Source organism: Salvelinus fontinalis, chromosome 24, assembly GCF_029448725.1.
Source record: "Salvelinus fontinalis isolate EN_2023a chromosome 24, ASM2944872v1, whole genome shotgun sequence".
NCBI lineage: Eukaryota > Metazoa > Chordata > Actinopteri > Salmoniformes > Salmonidae > Salvelinus > Salvelinus fontinalis.
The window spans coordinates 1318094-1340637 of record NC_074688.1 but is presented as its reverse complement, the minus strand read 5'-3'; the positions used below and the strand labels follow the sequence as shown (position 1 = coordinate 1340637).

The 22544-nt window shown below is 41.1% G+C and overlaps 1 protein-coding gene across 7 annotated transcripts in view; it reads left to right on the top strand.

Moving 5' to 3' along the window:
* The window catches only part of LOC129821727 (protein furry homolog), a 222270-nt gene that overhangs the window by 64894 nt on the left and 134832 nt on the right, over window positions 1-22544 (top strand). For all 7 annotated transcript variants that reach the window (XM_055879325.1, XM_055879322.1, XM_055879326.1 and 4 more), the window contains exons 2-9: window positions 3321-3520; window positions 14005-14058; window positions 15664-15806; window positions 17732-17822; window positions 18272-18351; window positions 18451-18531; window positions 19818-19986; window positions 20709-20801. In XM_055879325.1, coding sequence (XP_055735300.1) covers window positions 3401-3520; window positions 14005-14058; window positions 15664-15806; window positions 17732-17822; window positions 18272-18351; window positions 18451-18531; window positions 19818-19986; window positions 20709-20801 — 831 coding nt within the window. In that variant the 5' untranslated portion in view covers window positions 3321-3400. The remainder of the gene's footprint in view (window positions 1-3320; window positions 3521-14004; window positions 14059-15663; window positions 15807-17731; window positions 17823-18271; window positions 18352-18450; window positions 18532-19817; window positions 19987-20708; window positions 20802-22544) is intronic.

Sequence of the window (22544 nt, the reverse complement as noted above, 5' to 3'; positions counted from 1 at the left end):
TCTCCCTTTTTCAAACAAGCATTGGTTACAATTTCAATTTCATCCCCACCTGAAAAGACATAACAAATATTATGGTTGAACTCAAATGTGCTTGTTCATTAAATATCTGTATTTATGGGAAAGATGTTTGAAAAGGGTATTTTATTTATAAATTATATTGTAAATTGGAATGGTAGAGTTATGTCTTTCATTGAGTTATCAGAATTGTATGGGAAGGTCTGCTCAATCCAAGATGACAACCAATTGATTACAGCATTACCCCAAAAATGGAGGAGGAGGGTGACAGGGGGAGGAGGTAGGGAACTGGTTAGTCTGCCCAACATAAAGGTTCAAAATTGGCAGATGAATAAAAAAAGCGTTAACCTACCCCCACCTACTCCGCCCCCCCCCCCCCCCCCCCCCCCCCCCCCCCACTGATTAGCATCGCTAGCATAGCGTCACAATTAAATAGTAGCATCTAAATATCATTAAATCACAAGTCCAAGACACCTAATGAAAGATACAGATCCTGTGAATAAAGCCACCATTTCAGATTTTTAAAATGTTTTACAGGGAAGACAAAATATGTAAATCTATTAGCTAACCACGTTAGCAAAAGACACCACTTTTCTAACTCCATCAGTTTCTTACTCCATCAGGTGCTATCACCAATTCGGCTAAATTAAGATATTGATAGCCACTAACCAAGAAAAAACCTCACCAGATGACAGTCTGATAACATATTTATGGTATAGGATAGGTTTTGTTAGAAAAATGTGCATATTTCAGGTAGATAGAGTTTACAATTGCACCCACCGTCACAAATGGACTAGAATAAATGTATAGAGCAACGTGTTTACCTAATTACTAATCATCAAACATTTCGTAAAAATACACAGCATACACTAATCGAAAGACACAGATCCTGTGAATACAGACAATATTTCAGATTTTCTAAGTGTCTTACAGTGAAAACACAATAAATCGTTATATTAGCATACCACATATGCAAACGTTACCAGAGCATTGATTCTAGCCAAAGAGAGCGATAACGTAAACATCGCCAAAATATATTAATTTTTTCACTAACCTTCTCAGAATTCTTCAGATGACACTCCTGTAACATCACATTACAACATACATATAGAGTTTGTTCGAAAATGTGCATATTTAGCCACCAAAATCATGGTTAGACAATGACAAAAGTTGCCCAGCTGGTCAGACAATGTCGTGCGCCATATTAGACAGTGATCTAGTCGTATACATAAATACTCATAAACGTGACAAAAAAATATAGGGTGGACAGCGATTGATAGACAATTTAATTCTTAATACAATCGCTGATTTACATTTTTTTAATTATCCTTACTTTCCAATACAGTTTGCGCCAAGCGAAGCTACGTCTAGCAAGATGGCGTCATAAGCGATTAACATTTCTCGACAGAAACACGATTTATCATAATAAATTGTTCCTACTTTGAGCTGTTCTTCCATCAGAATCTTGGGCAAAGAATCCTTTCTTGGGTCTAATCGTCTTTTGGTCGAAAGCTGTCCTCTTGCCATGTAGAAATGCCCATTGCGTTCGGCATGAATTGGAACCGTGCCCAGAGATTCACAGTGTCTCAGAAATAAATGTCCCAAAATCGCACTAAACGGATATAAATTGCTATAAAACGGTTTAAATTAACTACCTTATGATGTTTTTAACTCCTATAACGAGTAGAAACAGAACGGGTCGGTGACCACCGTGTGTCCGACGCAGCTGGAAAGGAGTGCCTACCTACACGTGTTTTTGTTTTATAGGGGCTGTGATTGCGCAATCGATACCATTCAAATCGTCATCACGTAAAGGCATCCAGGGGAAGACGTAAGCAGTGTCCGTATCCTGATAGCGTTCACAGTGGCCTTTAAACTGACTCCAGATCAGGGGCCAAAATGTGTGAAATCTGACTCCATGTCAGGGAAATTGCTGTAGAATGAGTTCTGTTCCACTCAGAGACAAAATTCCAACGCCTATAGAAACTAGAGACTGTTTTCTATCCAATAATAGTAATAATATGCATATTGTACGATAAAGAATTTAGTAGGAAGCCGTTTAATCTGTAATGCAATTATGCTAATGAGAAAACAGCACCCCCTGTAGTCGCAAGAAGTTAATAAGAAAGTATACCAGTTTCATTTGAGGTCCAGGATGTTAACAGCTGTGCCAAACAGATTGCAAAATAGTTGGGAAGAGATTTTTGATGTACCGATTCCATGGTACATCAAAAATGAGTTGAGTTGAGTTGATGATATATAAAACGAAGCAAGACTCAAGACTTTGTGTATTTCAGAAAAAAAAAATTACAGAATTTTTGTCACCAACAAGATGTTAAATATTTGGGGCATACAATCATCGCAGCTCTGCAGATTTTGTTGTGAGGATACAGAATCAATAGACGATTTGTTTTGGTATTGCCCTCAGCCTGTTTCTGGTCTCAGGTTCAGTAATGGCTGAAAAAGCATAACATGAATCTAAAATTGACTATAGAAATAGCATTGTTGAGAGATCTGGAGAGACCTGGTCAGTCAATTACTAATATACTAATACTCTTAGTAAAAGTATTAGGTGCAGGTGTTTGTACGCGCGTAACACATGCATATACAGACACTAGCATTTAAACGCACACACGTGCACATACACAGACACACACACATACTGTACATACACACATGTAAATACTGCCATACACTCAAACGTATTCAGTTGGGCTTGCTGTTATGATTTTTGTTGTCCTTGTTGTCTTTTGTTTTTGCAATGTTTTCTGTTTAAATTAGTTTTTCTCTTTCGTCATTTTGTTGGTTGTTGGTGCATTGGGGGGACGGTGACTTGAGGGGGGTCTTGTGAATGTAATTACTTTATTAGGATTTTTGGGGGGGGGGGGGGGTCTGTGGGGGGGGTCTTGGACGGTTGAGGGGCAGCTCTCGGGGAACTGTGGGGGGGACTTCGAGGGCTTGTGGCATGACGGTTGGTAGCTTGGGCCATTGGCATTGACCCTGGTTGCTTCTGTGGGTCGCTCTGGATGGGAGTCTGTTAGATGACTGAATGTAACATAAATGTTGAGTGGCTTCACTGCAAGTACTGTAGAATGTATGTTTTAATATTCAATAAAAAATAAAATAACATAAAAGAAGATAACAAAACATCCTGATTCATCCAGTATACAACCTGACTATAACGTCCTAAACGACGGAGTACACTTCTAGCAACAGTACGTTGCTGCTCTTACACAATTACAGGTAGAATATGTCACATGTCCGTCATTTCCTAACCCTACCTGTGTGCTGTGGTGTGTCCCCAGCGTCTCCAGTGGGAACCGGATACAGTAAGCCACCCATCCCTCCAGTGCTGAGTCCACAAGGAGACAAGGGTCCTCCAGCCATGATGCCCATTAGCATCGACCCAGAGAGCCGGCCGGGGGAGTATGTCCTCAAGAGCCTGTTCGTAAACTTCACCACGCTGTCCGAGCGCAAGATACGCATCATCATGGCCGAGCCGCTGGTGAGTCAGCATGTCTGCCCTGTATATCTATCTGTTTGCCTGTCCATCCGTCCATCTGTCCATCCGTGTCTGTGTCTGTCTGTGTCCATCTGTTCGTCCGTCTGTATGTCCATGTGCCACAACTGTAGACCAGGCGTTGTTAAAGCTACAATCTAACTTTGTTGCCTTACAAAGCCGTAGTTGGTTTAAAACTTGTACTTAATGTGGGCAAGACTAAATATACAGTACCAGTCAAAAGTTTGGAAACACCTACTAATTCAAATCAAATAAAATTTTATTTGTCACATGCACCGAATACAACCTTACCGTGAAATGCTTACTTCAAGCCCTTAACCAGCAATGCAGTTCAAGAAATAGTTAATAAAATATTTACTAAATAAATACAAGTTTTTTTTCAAAACGTTACACAAGAAATGTAAATAACAATAACGAGGCTATATACAGGGGGTACCTGTACCAAGTCAATGTGCGGGGGTGTCAATGTAAATAGCCATTTGATTAGTTCAGTTGTTCAGCAGTCTTATGGCTTGGGGATAGAAGCTTTTAAGGAGCCTTTTGGTCCTAGACTTGGCGCTCCGGTACCGCTTGCTGTGCGGTAGCAGAGAGAACAAGTCTATGACTTGGGTGACTGGAGTCTTTGACAATTTTTTGGACCTTCCTCGGACACTGCCTAGTACATAGGTCCTGGTTATAGTATGGAGGTCCTAGAAAATAGTTGGGAAAAAAAGAAAAACCCTGGAATGAGTAAGTGTGTCCAAACTTTTGACTTCTACTGTATGTTGTTCTCTAATTCTCTCAAAAATGTTTCCGATGGACTTTTTAATTTTTTTTATAATTGAATGGTTCTCCCTTCCAATGGGTTCCTATATCTGTGCATTTGGATTGGCAAGGATATAACATTTAAAAAACATACTGATCAGCTAGTTAAAAGCTATGATTTAGAAATAGATCTTGCCTCTCCCTAAACAGCAGGAAGCAGATTGTACAGTCAACTTTCCAGCCAGTTCTTGACTATAGTGACACCATTTACCAGAATGCAGCAGCCACTACTCTTAAGCCTGTGGACGTCATCTACCATAGTTCTCTTCACTTTATCACCGGTCACGGTTTTAATACTCATCACTGCATCCTGTATCAAAAGGTTGGCTGGTCCTCATTTCAGTCCCGTAGATCACTTCACTATTCCTCTTTTGTTTACAAAGCTCTACTACTCAAGCTTCCGACTTACGTAACTTCATTGTTGAAGTATAAAAACATGAGTTACCAAACCCGTCCACAGGGTTGGTTAACTCTTGAGGATACTCGGGTCACTACCGAATTAGGTAAATAATGCGCCTCACTGCTGGAACAATTTACAAAACTCATTACAATTGGATGTTCTGGTGCTGCTAGGGCAATTTAAAGTGTTGATTGTGGACCTAGTAGCTGAAGAATGTAACTGCTTTTCTTAAATGTTGTGCTGTATTTTTATTTTACATTGTATTGATTGCTGTTTTGTTTTATATTGTATTTGATTATTGTGTTGCTGTGATCATAATAGTAATATAGCAGAGCAGTTTAATGATCAAGGGAGTTCCTCGTGGCATGGGGGGAAGTGAGGGCATGACCCTAGGTCAGAGGAAGGTCAAGTGCCAAGCCTGGAGACATAGAGAATGTTGCATGCTGGGTAGCACACTGAATGGTTTTAGGGTAATATTGATTTAGATTGTTCAAGTATACAGTGGCTTGCGAAAGTATTCACTCCCTTAGGCATTTTTCCTATTTTGTTCCCTTACAACCTGGAATTAAAATGGATTTTTGGGGGGTTTGTATCATTTGATTTACACAACATGCCTACCACTTTGAAGATGCAAAATATTTTTTATTGTGAAACAAACAAGAAATAAAACTAAAAACTTGAGCGTGTGTAGCAATTACAGCTTCAAGTCTCTTGGGGTATGTCTCTAAAAGCTTGGCACATCTAGCCACTGGGATTTTTGCCCATTCTTCAAGGAAAAACTGCTCCAGCTCCTTCACGTTGGATGGGTGTACAGCAATTTTTAAGTCATACCGCATATTCTCAATTGTATTTAGCTCTGGGCTTTGACTAAGTCATTCCAAGACATTTAAATGTTTTCCCTTAAACCACTCGAGTTTTGGTTTAGCAGTATGCTTAGGGTCATTGCCCTACTGGAAGGTGAACCTCCGTCCCAGTCTCAAATCTCTGGAAGACTGAAATAGGTTTCCCTCAAGAATTTCCTCATATTTAGCGCCATCCATCATTCCTTCAATTCTGACCAGTTTCCAATGAAAAACATCCCCACGGCATGATGATGCCACCACCATGCTTCACTGTGGGGATAGGGTCCTCGGGGTGATGAGAGGTGTTGGGTTTGCGCCAGACATACCATTTTTCTTGATGGCCAAAAAGCTCAATTTTAGTCTCATCTGACCAGAGTACCTTCTTCCATATGTTTGGGGAGACTCCCACATGCCTTTTGGCGAACACCAAATGTGTTTGCTTATTTTATTCTTTAAGCAAGGCCTTTTTTCAGGCCACTCTTCCGTAAAGCCCAGGTCTGTAGAGTGTACGACTTAAAGTGGTCCTATGGACAGATATTCCCATCTCCGCTGTGGCGCTTTGCAGCTCCTTCAGGGTTCACTTTGGTCTCTTTGTTGCCACTCTGATTAATGCCCTCCTTGCCTGGTCTGTGAGTTTTGGTGGGAGGCCTTCTCTTGGCAGGTTTGTTGTGGTGTCATATTCTTTCAAATTTTTAACAATGGATTTAATGGTGCTCTGTGGGATGTTAAAAGTTTCTGATATGTTTTTATAAACCAACCCTGATCTGTACTTCTCCACAACTGTCACGACTTCCGCCGAAGTCGGTCCCTCTCCTTGTTTCTTCGCTAGAAGACGGGTGCTGTTTTCACCCGTGCGTAACTGATTATTGTTTATTGTTGGTCAAGTCTATTGTTACCTTGTGCCTTTATTGTGAGTAAAGTACGTTGCTCACTCATTCTGCTCTCCTGCGCCTGACTTCATGCACCAGCTACACCCACCTTCTGACAACATCTTTGACCCTGACCTGTTTGGAGAGCTCCTTGTACCTTCATGGTGCCGCTTGCTTGGTGGTGCCCCTTGCATTGTGGTGTCCCTTGCGTTGTGGTGTTGCAGACTCTGGGGCCTTTCAGAACAAGTGTATATATACTGAGATCATGTGACACTTAGATTGCACACAGGTGGACTTTATTTAACTAATTATGTGACTTCATAGCAAAGGGGGTGAATACATATGCACACACCACTTTTCATTTTTTTTTCTATTGAATTTTTTGAAACAAGTCATTTTTTTTGTTTCACTTCACCAATTTGGACAATTTTGTGTATGTCCATTACATGAAATCCAAATAAAAATCAATTTAAATTACAGGTTGTAATGCAACAAAATAGGAAAATCACTAAGGGGGATGAATACTTTTGCAAGGCACTGTATACGTCATGTGTGAATAACATAATCATTGATGTATATACACTGTATGTACATATAACTAGTAATAAAGTGACAGATAGTAAACAGTAGAAGCATCGTTTGTGATGAGTCAAAAAAGTTAGTGCAAAAACGGTCAAAGCACATAGTCCGGGTAGCTATTTAGTTAACTATTTAACTAACTATTTAGCTGTTTTATGGCCTGGGGGTAAAAGCCGTTCAGGGTCCTGTTGGTTGCAGACCTGGTACATTAGTATCGCTTTCCGTACAGTAGCAGAGAGAACAGTCTATGACTTGGGTGGCTGGTGTAAAGTGTTAGGGCCTTCCTAAAAGTGAAATCTCCTACAGTTTGTCGTGTCATTGGACAACTGACCCTGCCGACTAACATTTCACAACATTGATCCCTCTTATGGAGGGGAAGGACTGGAGCAGGTGGGAGCGACGGGTAGCTGCAGGTTCAGGTTTCAGGTTTAGTCAGTGGGGGATCCTGTTACTACAGGATGTTTACCAAGACAAACTCTATGTACATGACCGGTGTTCACGTCCCTGACGTGTTCTCTCTTATTAAGAAACTCTTTAAAAAAAAAAACTCTGAAGGAAACTCCTAAGAAACTTCTTAACCATCTTTATGTTCAGTAAGTAGACCTATGTCCAGTTAATCAGGACCCATTATAATTATATTTTTCTTAAGACATGTTATTATACTGTATATATAAATCAAAGTTAAGGATTTTGTCAGGTTATCATGCACTGGTGCATAAAAAATATATATTAGACCAGTATTCAAAAGAGTAGTAACTTGCAGATAGAAATGTAATGAATAAAATCTGACACAATTTCCTATTCTACATGACAGACGTGTTCTACACCGTACATTTCTATCTTGACGTCTTTAACTTTGCACCCTCCTGAGGGTGTAGGGTAAAGTTGCCCCGAGACGCTGATCTGTGTTCAGTTTGGCATTTTCCCCATTAATGGCTAAGGTTTTTATTTTATTTATACTTTATTTAACCAGCCAAGTCAGTTAAGAACAAATTATTATTTACAGTGACGGCCTACCCCGGCCAAACCATAACCCGGACGACGCTGGGCCAATTGTGCACCGCCCTATAGGACTCCCAATCACGGCCGGTTGTGATACATACCTGGAATCAAACCAGGGTCTGTAGTGACGCCTCTAGCACGGAGATGCAGTGCCTTAGACCGCTGCGCCACTCAGGAGGTTAGGAATGGGGGAGGGGAAGCTGATCCTAGATCTGTACAGAGGGGAAACTCCACCCTGCACTGACCAGTCACCAACTAGATGTATACCACTCCAAAACCCTAGGTGAACTGAGGGAGACCCCATTTACATTTGGTATTAACATGGACTTTCTGTTATCTGTTTCACATTTTAATAGTAGTATAAATTGGGTCTGAAAGTTACCCTTGAATATTTGATCCACATAAAGTATGATGGAAAAAAGGTTTGAAATACTTTTAAAAAAAAAATGAAATTATGATCAGAAAGACTAATTCAACTGCATCTTTCATTGAATCAGGTGGCTCATTTCTTGCAAAACCTTTGATTTTGCCAATTACTTTCATGACTATTTCATTGTCAATGTAAGCAAATTTAGCAAGCATACAATACCTAATAATGAAGAGAAAGTGTTGTAATTTTACATTTTGTAAAGTTAGTGTGGGTGAGGTGGATACATTATTGTTGTCCAGCAATAATGAGAAACCACCTGGTATTGGTAACTTAGATGAAAAGCTACTGAATATGGTAGCGGACTATATTGCCACTCCTATTGTCATATCTTTAATCTGAGTCTGGAGAAAAATGTTTGTCCTCAGACCTGGAGGGAAGCCAGAGTCATTCCGCTACCCATGAATGGTAAGCACTCTTTACTGGTTCTTACAACCAACCAATCAGCTTGCTGCCGACTCATAGCAAACTTTTGGGAAAAATAGTGTATGACTATATACAAAGCTATTTCTCTGTAAACAAATGAACAACAGACGTTCAGCATGCTTATAGAGAATGGCACTCAACATGCACTGACACAAATGACTGATGATTGGTTGAAAGAAATGGATAATAAGAAGATTGTGGGAGCTGTACTGTTTGACCTCAGTGCAGCCTTTGACATTATTGACCATAACCCGTTGTTGAAATTGGCTTTTCAACCTCTGCCATATAGGTGATTCAGAGTTATTTATCTAATAGAACACAGAGGGTTTTGTTTAATGGAAGCTTCTCTATTGTTAAACATGTAAAGTGTAGCGTACCGCATGGCCTGTGTGTCTACGTATGCTAATGATTCAACCCTGCAGTATACGTGTCAGCAACCACAGTTAGTCAAATCAATCCCTAAGTTCTAGTCCTCAGCTGAATCTGGTATTGAATAGTGTGGCTGTTGAGCAAGTTGAGGAGACTAAATTACTTGGTGTTACCTTAGAATGTCAACTGTCATGGTCAAAACATACTGATTTAAGGGTTGTAAAGACGGGGAGAGGTCTGCTCTGCTCTGTTGACACCACACGCCACAAAGCAAGTCCTACAGGCTCTAGTTTGATCTTATCTTGATTATGGTCCAGTCATATGGTCAGGTGCTGCAAAGAGGGACTTAATTAAGCTGCAGCTGACCCAGAACAGAGAAGCACGTTTTGCTCTTCACTGTTACCAGAGGGCTAAAATCAATACTAGACCGACTGCATCGCTTCTTGTTTTTATAAGGAACATTAATGTGTTGAATGTTGTAAATTGTTTGCATAGTCGACTGCACTGACACACACATTATCCCACCAGACATGCCAGCAGTGGATTTTTCACAGTCCACAGGTCCAGACGAAATTCAAGGAAACATACAGTATTAAACAGAGCCGTGATTGCACGGAACTCCATTCCGTATAGTGCACGTGAACAACGAACCGTGTTTCAAAAAGCAAATTAAGAAACACCTCATGGCACAACGGCTCTCCCCCACGTGACCTACTTTTTGTGTGAATGTACTGTCAAGTATGTATAACTGATAGATGCACACACAAACACACACTCTCTAACACACACTCTACACACACCCACACATTATTTGTCTTTAGTTGTATTCTTTCTTTCATGACATTTGTGTGTATTTATTTATTAAAATGTTCATGTATACTGCATTCGGAAAGTATTCAGACCTCTTGACTTTGTCCACATTTTGTTACGTTACAGCCTTATTCTAAAATGGTGGTGGCAGAATCATGCTGTGGAGATGTTTTTCAACGAGAAGGGACTGGGAGACAAGTCAGGATCGAGGGAACGATGAATGGAGCAAAGTCCCTGAAAGATCTTTGCAGAAAACCTGCTCCAGAGCGATCAGGACCTCAGACTGGGGCGAAGGTTCACCTTCCAACAGCACAACAACGCTAAGCACACAGCCAAGAGAACGCAGGAGTGGCTTCGGGACAAGTCTCTGAATGTCTTTGAGTCACCCAGTCAGACTCCGGACTTGAGCCCGATGTGCTGTGCATGATGTTCCTTAACAAACATGACAGAGCTTGAGAGGATCTGCAGAGAAGAATGGGAGAAACTCCCCATATACAGGTGGACCAAGCTTGTAGCATCATACCCAAGAAGAATCGAGGCTGTAATCGCTGCCAAACTAATGAAACCAACCTTTCTCTGCACTAACAACAAGCACAGCCACCACATCAAACATGCACTTGAAACTTTGCAACAAATTACTGTAGAATGTATAACTACTGAAAATGTACGTTACAGCCTTATTCTAAAATGTATTAAATATATGTTTTAACTCATCAATCTACACACAATACTCCATAATGACAAAGCAAAAACAGGTTTTTGGAATTTTTTGTAAATAAACAACAGAAATACCTTATTTACATAAGAATTCAGACCCTTTGCTATGAGACTCGAAATTGAGCTCAGGTGCATCCTGTTTCACCTATATATCTATATAAGCTCCCACAGTTGACATTGCATGTCAGTGCCAAAACCAAGCCATGAGGTCGAAGGAATTATCCGTAGAGCTCCGAGACAGGATTGTGTCTAGGCACAGATCTGGAGAAGGGTACCAAAAAAATTCTGCAGGATTAAAGGTCCCCAAGAACACAGTGGACTCCATCATTCTTAAATGGAAGAAGTTTGGAACCACCAAGACTCTTCCTGTAGCTGGCCGCCCGGCTAAACTCAGCAATCGGAGGAGAAGGGCCACAGAGTTCCTCTGTGGAGACTGGAGAACCTTCCAGAAGGACAACTATTTCTGCAGCACACCACCAATCAAGAATTTATGGTAGAGTTGCACGACGAAAGCCACTCGTCAGTAAAAGGGACATAACAGCCCGCTTCGAGTTTTCCAAAAGGCAAAGGACTCTCAGACCATGAGAAACAAGATTCTCTGGTCTGATGAAACCAAGAATGAACTCTTTGGCCTGAATGTCAAGCTTCATGTCTGGAGGAAACCTGGCACCATTTTTCAGCAGCAGGGACAGGGAGACTAGTCAGGATCGAGGCAAAGATTCTGCTCCAGAGTGCTCAGGACCTCAGACTGGGGCGAAGGTTCACCTTCCAACAGGACTATTGGTTAGCCAATGACAAACCCCCGATACTGTATGTCCTCTTCCTATACATACACTGCTCTTAGAGTGATTACGTCCATGCAGGAAATTGGATCATTATAACCGCTTGATTATTATAACCTCATTCACTACAAGTGGAATGCGCTGTTTATCATTTTAGCTTAAGGGTTTAAATGTCATGTAATGTTATGGACTACAGCGGCAGTATATTGCCATAGCAATGTAAATGAGTAGTATTGAATGTGATGATCTGTGTCTCCACATTGCTACTGTTTGAGAATAATAGTGTTGGATTAACCCTCCACCAACGCCTTGAACTCCATCTAGATTAAAAGTGCATGAAAGTCTTTCATCAATTATGCACTGAAAACAAGACTTAAATATCACTTAATAATGCACGAGTCAACACCTACTGTAAAAGGTTGTCTGAATGAACAGAGGACCAGTCCCGTTTGAATGTATCTGTGTCTGCGTCCCAAATTCCACCTGATTCCCTATGTAGTGTACTACTTTTGACCAGGACTCATAATATAGGAAATAGGGACACACAAGTTGTGTGTCACAGGCTAGGCTGCCTGTCCTGCTTCTACAGGAAGGTCTGTAATGCTTTACTTAAAACCTGCAGGTAGAATGCATTATGATGTGGTTATAATGCATTGTACAACTTGTAATTAGCATGTACAACCCCTTATAATTTCTTATGATAATCTCATAATGGTCCTGATGAATTTACAACCGTTGAGTCAGTTTGAAAGTTCCTGCATAGAGACATAACATACAGAATCATTACAATAACAAATAAATAAGGCATCATACCTGCAGGCTTTAAGTGAAGACTTACCGGATTGCTTGTTGACTTCTCGATCAGTTATCTCCCCACCCTACTCACAGTCACAGTCAAACACTTACGACTGTTAGCTTTGGGTGGAAACATCAATACATGGCTTCTGTGCTGTCCTGTCTGACCAAATAGGACACTTAACACCCTGATACACCTTGAAGGCCATAATCAGCACTGTCCGGCTGTGTAAAATGCTGATGCACTGATTCTGCTTTCACAAAGACAGAAAGAACTACATTTTTTATTGATTTAATCTTTATTTTGACAGGGAGTCAATGCTGAGACCAAGGTCTCTTTTCCAGATGAGCCCTGGTTTGCACAACAATATAAAAATCAAAATGTAATATACACATTAAACTACATGTTATTATACATGAAAAGCAAAACACAATAATAAAAAACAGACACATTCTCCCTGTAAGAAGGTCCCCTAACAGCCGTCTGAAATTCCCTAGCGGCACCAATTCTTCCAATCTTAAAGTGCATTGGAGATTACTCCACACATAAGGTGTACCCAACTCTGTGGAGATTGAAGGGATGTCCAGAGTTAGCCATCCCTGAGACCGGATCTGATGCAGTGCCTCATATGTCTATAAGTTAACAATGAAGTGATGTAGGCAGACGTTTACGCAGGAGAGTATAAACTTGACTCTTGAGATTTCAATCACTCCAATGTTTTCTAGATTCAGACTGTGTGTAGCTACATGAACAATCTAAGAGTATGGCTGGAATCATTGGAATGTACCAACGTGAAGTGAAGAACACTGGCACAGAGTTAAGACAAAAGGCCTCCCCAGGGGTCATGAGAGGTAGGCCGGTCCTGGGGCCTCATAGAATTTGCCTAGTTTTATACGTGCGTACCTTCAGTTCTTAAAACGAAGGGAAATGCATGCTAAAAAAGGTACCGTCTATGCATTAAACACAAGCGTGTGTAAATCACTTCATAAGTATGTTTCATACATTTGCAACGGAAAAGAAATGACCCATTTAGGTTTTTACATCGAGGTCAAGATGCGTCATTTACAACCTTGGTGTGTGGAAGACATTATTGGCATACGACATCAACGCACAGCACGCACTATTTATGGTCAAATCTGAGCGCAAGACTATTTTGACAAATAAATGAGACCCCCAAGGCGCTAACTAGGTGACTGGCATTATGGGCATTATCCAGCTGAGTAAAGACTGATGCGGCACGTCATTAATGTCCCATCTCTCCTGTCTGTCTGACAGAAGCTGCCCAGACCTCCAACTGACTGATGTCTTTTCTCATTAACTCTGGGGCTGCATCCCAAATGGCACACTATTCTCTATATAAACCCTGTGGTTCTTGGTCTAAAGTAGTGGACTACATAGGGATTAGGAAGTAGTGCACTGTATAGGAAATAGGGTTCCACTTGGAACCTACCCTGGGTTATATAATGACCATACATCAACTGATCATAACTCCCCTTTCCAAAAATACCCACAACGTCCAACACTAGGTCCTGATATGAGAAATGGAGAGAATTAGGAGAGGAAGCTCTTTAGAGCTTTGGTGTGTCACTTTTTTGTTTTTGAATTCATTTATTTTTTTATATTATTTTTCTGTTGTGTTTTCACAGGAGAAACCCTTGATCAAGTCTTTGCAGAGGGGTGAGGATCCTCAGTTTGACCAGGTAAGAACTGTTACTCTCTAATGGACAGAAAAATCAGTGAGGCAGGGTTGTGGTCGCTGAGCTCAAGCGAATACATTTTAGCTCCTGGAGCCAAAGCACGTTTTCAGGTCTCAGAAAAAGTTACTCAACAAATGATACACAAGCTTGTTGTATTGAGCAGTCAGTCCATCATCACTGTTAATGCTTGTTGGCTGGGTAGTGCTTAACTCAACCTTCCCCACTGGGTCTCTCCAAATCTGTGGTTCTCTAGGTGCCTGTATAGTAGAAGGTTTGTGTGTGTGTGTGTGTGTGTGTGTGTGTGTGTGTGTGTGTGTGTGTGTGTGTGTGTGTGTGTGTGTGTGTGTGTGTGTGTGTGTGTGTGTGTGTGCACACGTTTGTGTGTTTGTGTTCCTATGTGCATGTGTTTCCGGGTGCCTAAGGCTTGAAGCCATTCAACAGTGTACAGAGGCAGGATTCTTCTCCTGTTCGTGCTGAATGAAGGCCCGCTGTATTCCCCTGGTCTCACCAGACTCCCCTCCCTTTCCGTGTGCTTGTATCCAGGTCCAAGCCGGCCCGCCTTTCCTTCCTTCCTTCCCTCTCCTCCCTGGAGAGATGTATGCCACCCCATGGGCACCTCAACTCCTAGTCTCCTAGGACCCTGTCTCCCATCTCTCTCTCTCTCTTCTCCATTGTTCTTCTGTCCCTTCTCCATTCTCTCTCTTCTCCACTCGTCTCCTCTTTCCCCTTGTCCCTCTCTCTTCTATCTTTTACCTTTCCTCTAATCCCCTCTCACTGCCTGCAGCTTCTGTTGTGTGGAGGACAGTGAGGGTTAAGACACAGTGATTTTGATGCAGATATAAATGAAACATGACTGGGAAAAAGATACAACCCATTGGCAAAAATATGTTGAACCAACATTCCAACAACATCTGTCACACTGGTAGAAAGGATTTTGGAGACAGGCGCAGGAATACACAATAGGGGTTTTTAATACACCCAAAACTAACTCGTATACAAAAACACTGGGCTGTACCCAAACAAAAGAGCGAGGGTAAACCTCGTTGAACGACACGGGACGATACACGTAATACACAGTACATAAAGCATGCAGCATAACAGCTGCACCAATGCATAGGTACTCACGCGACCAACGGACATGGGAACAATAACCGACAAAGACAGAGGGCACATATATAACATACTAATCAGGGGAAATGGGAACCAGGTGTGTGTAATCAGACAAGAGAGTCCAGGGTTGATGATAATGAATCCCGTTCAGTGAAGGCTAGAAGACCTGCGGAACTGGTGAACAGAATGAGCAGCAGTACCGGGGGGGATCCGTGACAACGGTCAATGGAATTTTTTGTTGACAGAAAACAAAGGGGTCAACGTGCACTCATTTTAACCAGATGTCAACCACAAATCAACGACAAGATTTGAAGGGTTGGTTAATTTCAAGAAAAATTCACATTTGTTGGCAACTCCAATTAAATCTAATCTAATCTAAATATGGATGTTGATTTTACATTACGTCAGGTTCTTGGCTGGAGGGAACAGTGTTATGTAATAATGATCTGACTGACCAATATGTATACACCATTTTCATGTATTTGCTTGTTGTTTCAGGTGATCACTGCTATGAGTTCTCTGGCGGAGTACTGCCTCCCGTCCATTCTGAGGACACTGTTTGACTGGTACAGAAGACAGAACGGTCTAGAGGACCCAGAGTCACACGAATACAGACCCAGAGCCAACACCAAGTCAAAAAAGTAACACACGTATATGCACAGACACACACACACACACACACACACCTTTTGACGGTACAGGAGACAGAACGTCCAATAGGACTTCCCATGAACACTCTGTCACATTTTATAACCAGAACTCAAACACAAAGAAAACACTGTACAGTATAAGACATTGTGCCTGAATTGAATGACATTATCATTGACTTATTGCATAGCAGATGGCTATGGAAGCATATACAGTTGAAGTCGGAAGTTTACATACACCTTAGCCAAATACATTTAAACTCAGTTTTTTACAATTCCTGACATTTAATCCCAGTAAAAATTCCCTGTCTTAGGTCAGTTAGGATCACCACTTTATTTTAAGAATGTGAAGTGTCAGAATAATAGTAGAGAGAAGGATTTATTTCAGCTTTTATTTCTTTCATCACATTCCCAGTGGGTCAGAAGTTTAGATACACTCAATTAGTATTTGGTAGCATTGCCTTTAAATTGTTTAACTTGGGTCAAATGTTTCGGGTAGCCTTCCACAAGCTTCCCACAATAAATTGGGTGAATTTTGGCCCATTCCTCCTGACAGAGCTGGTGTAACTGAGTCAGGTTTGTAAGGCCTCCTTGCTCACCAACGCTTTTTCAGTTCTGCCCACAGATTTTCTATAGGATTGAGGTCAGGGCTTTGTGATGGCCACTCCAATACCTTGACTTTGTTGTCCTTAAGCCATTTTGCCACAACTTTGGAAGTATGCTTGTCCATTTGGAAGACCCATTTGCGAACAAGCTTTAACTTCCTGACTGATGTCTTGAGATGTTGCTTCAATATATCCACATAATTTTCCTTTCCTTATGATGCCATCTATTTTTTGAAGTGCACCAGTCCCTCCTGCAGCAAAGCACCCCCACAACATGATACTGCCACCCCCGTGCTTCACGTTTGGGATGGTGTTCTTCGGCTTGCAAGCTTAACCCTTTTTCCTCCAAACATAACGATGATCGTTATCGCCAAACAGTTCTATTTTTGGTTCATCAAACCAGAGGACATTTCTCCAAAAAGTACAATCTTTGTCCCCATGTGCAGTTGCAAACCGTAGTCTGGCTTTTTTATGGCAGTTCTGGAGAAGTTTTACTGTGGCTATACATACTTTTGTACCTGTTTCCTCCAGCATCTTCACGAGGTCCTTTGCTGTTGTTCTGGGATTGATTTGCACTTTTCGCACCAAAGTACGTTCATGTCTAGGAGATAGAATATGTCTCCTTCCTGAGCGTTATGACAGCTGCGTGGTCCCATGGTGTTTATACTTGCATACTATTGTTTGTACAGATGAACGTGGTACCTTCAGGCGTTTGGATATTGCTCCCAAGGATGAACCAGACTTGTGGAGGTCTACAATTTCTTTTGATTTTACAGTTATGTCAAGCATAGAGGCACTGAGTTTGAAGGTAGGCCTTGGAATACATCCACAGGTACACCTCCAATTGACTCAAATTATGTACATTTGCCAATCAGAAGCTTCTAAAGCCATGACATCATTTTCTGGAATTTTCCAAGCTGTTCAAAGGCACAGTGAATTTAGTGTATGAACTTATGATTCAGTGAAATTGTGATACAGTGAATTATAAGTGAAATAATCTGTATGGAAACAATTGTTGGAAAAAGTACTTGTGTCATGCACAAAGTAGATGTCCTAACCGACCAGCCAAAACTAGTTTGTTAACAAGACATTTGTGGAGTGGTTGAAAAATGAGTTTTATTGACTCCAGCCTAAGTGTATGTAAACTTCCGACTTCAACTGTAGCTGCCGAAATGCAAATTGGATAATGATAAATCAATTTCACTTTTGTAATTTATTTTCCGATTTGTGTGGTGTAATCTGTGACATTACTTGGTAACTGCTCTCGTTTGACAGCTTTGAGCTAACTTGTCCAACCCTGTTGATGTTTCACAGTGATGAACAGCACAGAGATTTTCTACTTGAAAGGAGGGATCTGGCAATCGACTTCATCTTCTCCCTCGTACTTATAGAAGTTTTAAAACAGGTGACTCATTTTCTCTATATACTCCACTCTAAAACACTAAACCCACCTAGCACATTATTGTCCTTCAATGTTCTGGGAAGAACAAAACTCTTAATTTCTTAAAGTGAAAGTTTGTGTTGTATACTGAACATAAGTGCCATTTTGACCAACGTTAGCATTCACATCGTCATTAGATATGGCTCCCCTGAGGGATACTTTACAGAACAACCACTTCTTGGTTAAATCCCAAATAGTACCCTATCCCTTATACAATGCACTACTTTCCACCAGAGCCCGATAGGCTTTTTGGGAATATGGTGCCATTTGGGACGCAGATTAAAGGGCAGATATATTCCGTTTGCTCAATCTCAGACTCATGACTGGAGTTTTCTGTTTGTAACAGAATGTTGTCATGACAGTGTCCCCCCCCCCCTCTTTCCCTCTCTCTTGCTCTCTCTCTCTATGACCAGATGCCGCTCCACCCTGTCCTGGACAGTTTGGTCAGTGAAGTCATTAACTTGGCCTTTAAGCACTTTAGATACAAAGAAGGGTATGTTTAGCTCTGCTTTTATATGACTTTCTGTGTATACAGTATTTATTTATTCCTTTCCTTTTCCCCTATTCTTACACCTGTCTGTTTGTTTGCCAGGTATCATGGTCCTAACACTGGTAACATGCACATTGTAGCAGACCTCTATGCAGAAGTCATAGGAGTTTTAGCCCAGGCCAAGTAAGTCCCACAGTTCATTAAGTCATCTTTAAACAAGAATCCATACTGTATGTCATTAATTCATTCATTCATTCTTTCATTTGTTTGTTTGTTTGTTTGTTTGTTTGTTTGTTCATTCATTCATTCATTCATTCACTTATTCATTCCTTAATTAATTCATAGGCTACTGTGTAGTTAAGATAGTATGCTGTCAGACTTTGGGCAGTATTTGAACGTATTTCAATTACCCTACACTTGAGGATGCAGGACAATAATGTATGCGGTTAAAAAAAAACATGTACCATAGCACTGATCAGGTGTGAGAATATTCTGTTGTCATTCAGGGGGATACCATCGGATTTGTCCCAAATGGCACCCTATTCCCAATATAGTGCACTATTTTTGACCAGGACCTATAGGGCTCTGGTAAAAAGTAGTGCACTATGTAGGGAATAGATTACCATTTGGGATGCATTTCATGTTTAATGTTGCCATTGGAGATGACTAATGACTGTTTAGCAATTGTGGTATGTTTGAATTGTCACAATGCTCTCTCCTGCTTCTGTTCTGTACACATCTGCCTGAGAATCTCACTGGTTTAAATAGAGAGCTAGACCTGAGTGGATCACAAGACATGTGTTTTGGACAAGTCCTTTGCCCTCCATACTAGGACTGAAAATCACTGTGTGTTTATTGGAACTTTCCAGATCATCGCTGCGAAGGAACAAAGCCCTTAAAAATAGAGCTATGGTTGGGTAGTATTAGCGTAGTGTAGGAGTGCTGATCTAGGATCAGTTTTGCCTTTTAGATTATAATGAATGGATCGGGGGTCCTGATCAAAACATGTGTCTGTTGCGTGCTCTTATGAACACAACCCTGTAATTAAACTGGGACAACAGGTATGAGCATCTCCAGCCAATCTTTAGCATTCATTGATCAACACATGTTGCTCCAGCCAGTACTGTTGTTCCTTCAGACAAGCACAATGTCTCTCGTTGACGTTCACTTGTAAATGTTCAAACTCACCAAAACTGACATTCGGTAGATCCTGCCTATATATGTATAACTTTATGAGCTGGATTGACTGTCTTTGCAATTAGATTATTTTCTTTTGCCTCGTTAGCATATTTAGCTAGCATCATCCATTGAAATTCGTTATTATTTGCGTTAACTATGTCAGCATTCTGGTAATAGACACCCAATGGGCTATTTTCCCCTGGTCCAAAGTAGCGCACCCTATTTCGATTAGGGCGCTCTTTGGGACGCTACCTTTGTTCCGACTCTCTGTCTCCTCCTCTCCTTCTCAGATTTCCTGCTGTGAAGAAAACGTTTCTGTCTGAGCTGAAGGAGCTGAGACAGAAGGAGCAGAGTCCCTACGTGGTCCAGAGCACCGTCAGCCTCATCATGGGTGTCAAGTTCTTCCGCGTCAAGATGTATCCAGTGGAGGACTTTGAAGCCTCCTTCCGGTTCATGCAGGTACAGAAGTGAGCAGTGAGCTCGACAGAAACTGCAGAAGTGATGGTTACAGGCCCACCGGTCTCGAACAAGTGTGTAATCCTGCATGGTTGAAAAGGACCAGTGAATTCTAGAAGTGATAGGAACCAGTCTTTTCTGACAACTCACCTTTTAATGTCGAAATTGTCCTATATTGGTCAATTTCCAAGGAGCTGGTTGCATGACCTGTTTTGAGGCCATATCATCTTCTTAGTAAACATATTAACTTGACTCATGTCTCCCTGTCTTATCCATGTAGCTAACAATGTAATACGTGTCAGAAGTGGGATCTAAACCCATAAGTGAGAATGGTCATCTCTAACAATACTAAAACAAGTCCAGAGTTTCTTGATTCCTCTTGTTATCTTCAGCTTGCATTCCCTCCTTTGCATTATGTATACTTTTCTAATCCTAGGCCTTTTCTTTTCTCGTCCCAATTCACCACCTATTCCAGAAATTCCTGTCAATCATTTGAAAGCATATGATTGGTTTAAGCATTGGCTGGAGTGAGTTTCCACCATTATTGAATCCATGCTAGAAAGTGTTCAAGTGTACACTGTGAGAAGGGTGTAGTTTCGTGACTTAGCCTTTTTGTTGACCAGCATGTGACCTGACCTTAGTGGCTGACTGTATGGTTTACAACATGTAATCCTTATGATTTAAGGGTTTATGCTGTATTTAATAAGTGCTGCTGTCCGTTGCAGGACTGTGCCCAGTACTTCCTGGAAGTGAAGGACAAGGACATTAAGCACGCCCTGGCCGGCCTCTTTGTGGAGATCCTAGTTCCTGTAGCGGCAGTAAGTTGGTCATCTGACCAGATGACAACTACAATATGACGTATTTTCCATGACGTCTTGAGGATGTCATGAAAACGATACTTGTTTGTAAAAGAGACCAGATGTTGTAACCAATGATGTATATAAACCCTGGATTGCTGATGAGAGGCTTTGAAGCCACCGGTCGGCCATATTGGTACTCCCCAGTAGGAGCAGTCCTCTATAGGATTTAATGGAATTCTACAGCATTTAAATTCAATGTTTCAAGGACAAAATTATATGTATTTGTATATTTTTTTGTAGTGTGGACAGTAATATTAGTCATCTTTAAACATTACACTTTAAGAAAAATATTTTAATATATATATATTTTTTTCTTTTTAGCTCACAAACAAATGTAGATATTAATAAATGCATTTTTATAGCTTCCAAAATATGTTTTACAATGTTGGATTGCCAAGATGGAGGCAAGGTGGCTTCAACAAAGCAACCCCTGTTTTATCAATCAAAATAACTGCACACCTCAGTGAACTCATTTATCATCAGGGTTTTAAATGCCCTAGTGGTACCAAGGAATCCAAATGTAATTCATTTTGTAAGTGATTCCAAAAATGTGGAGGGTGAAAACTAAAAGCGGATTTACCTAATTCCGTGGAGAGTTAACCAACCTTGTGAACAGGTTTGGTATCTCTATCTTTTTAACAGGGCATTGGGAAAATATTCAGACTTTTTCCACATTTTGTTACGTTACAGCCTTATTCTAAAATTGATTAAACAGTTTTTTCCCCTTATTATCCCATAATGAGAAAGTAAAAACTGTTTTTTATACAGTACCAGTCAAAAGTTTGGACACAACTACTCATCCCATGTTTATTCTTTATTTTGACTATTTTCTACATTGTAGAATAATAGTGACGACATAAAAACTATGAAATAACACATAACGAATCATGTAGTAACCCAAAAAAGTGTTAAACAAATCAAAATATATTTTATATTTGAGATTCTGAATGCACACTCTTGGCATTCTCTCAACCAGCTTCACCTGGAATGACAGACGTTAATAACGCACAACACTCTTCTTTTATGACCAGTCTGGGACACCTCAGTGATATCTCAAGATGCATTGTAAGGTTATCCCCGTCAAGGGGCTTTTCCGCTCCTCTCTGTTCTCGTGGGGAAGTTCACAACTTGATTTGTTACCTGATCGGGCGGCCTCGTACAGTGTTGCACGTAGCCTCGACCCCCCAATTGCATCGACGAGGCTCATCATAGGTCTGAGCTCGTATCCCCCCCCCCTTTGTGTCTCGAGACCACCCCCCCCAACCAGCAGTTGTTGTTGGTGTCCGAGGCAAAAGGGTTGGACCCTTTGTACGAGTTGTCAGCAGCCACGTTGTTAGTAGATTGGCTGTAGCCTTTCAACCAAATATCCTGGTATATGTGCTTCAAAACGCTCAGTGGCTGTCGTAGCCTGCATTCAGCACAGCGTCCGCGTATGGCAAACGTTCCAGTACCTGCGAACTGAGACGAGGATATCTTTCGGCGATATCGCAGGGTTTCACCAGTTGGAGAAAACCGGGTTAGTGGTGGGACTGACACCGTTAGTTTCATTGTAAAGGGTTTCAGTCCCCCTCGAAGCGGAAAATGTATCATCGTAAGCAGAGTCCACTCTGAACGTTGATGCTTTCTTTCATGATACGGCTTCGGTGCTTGCGTAAGTGTCTGAAGGACAAGAGAAGTTCAACTTAGCTACAGTATCGCATG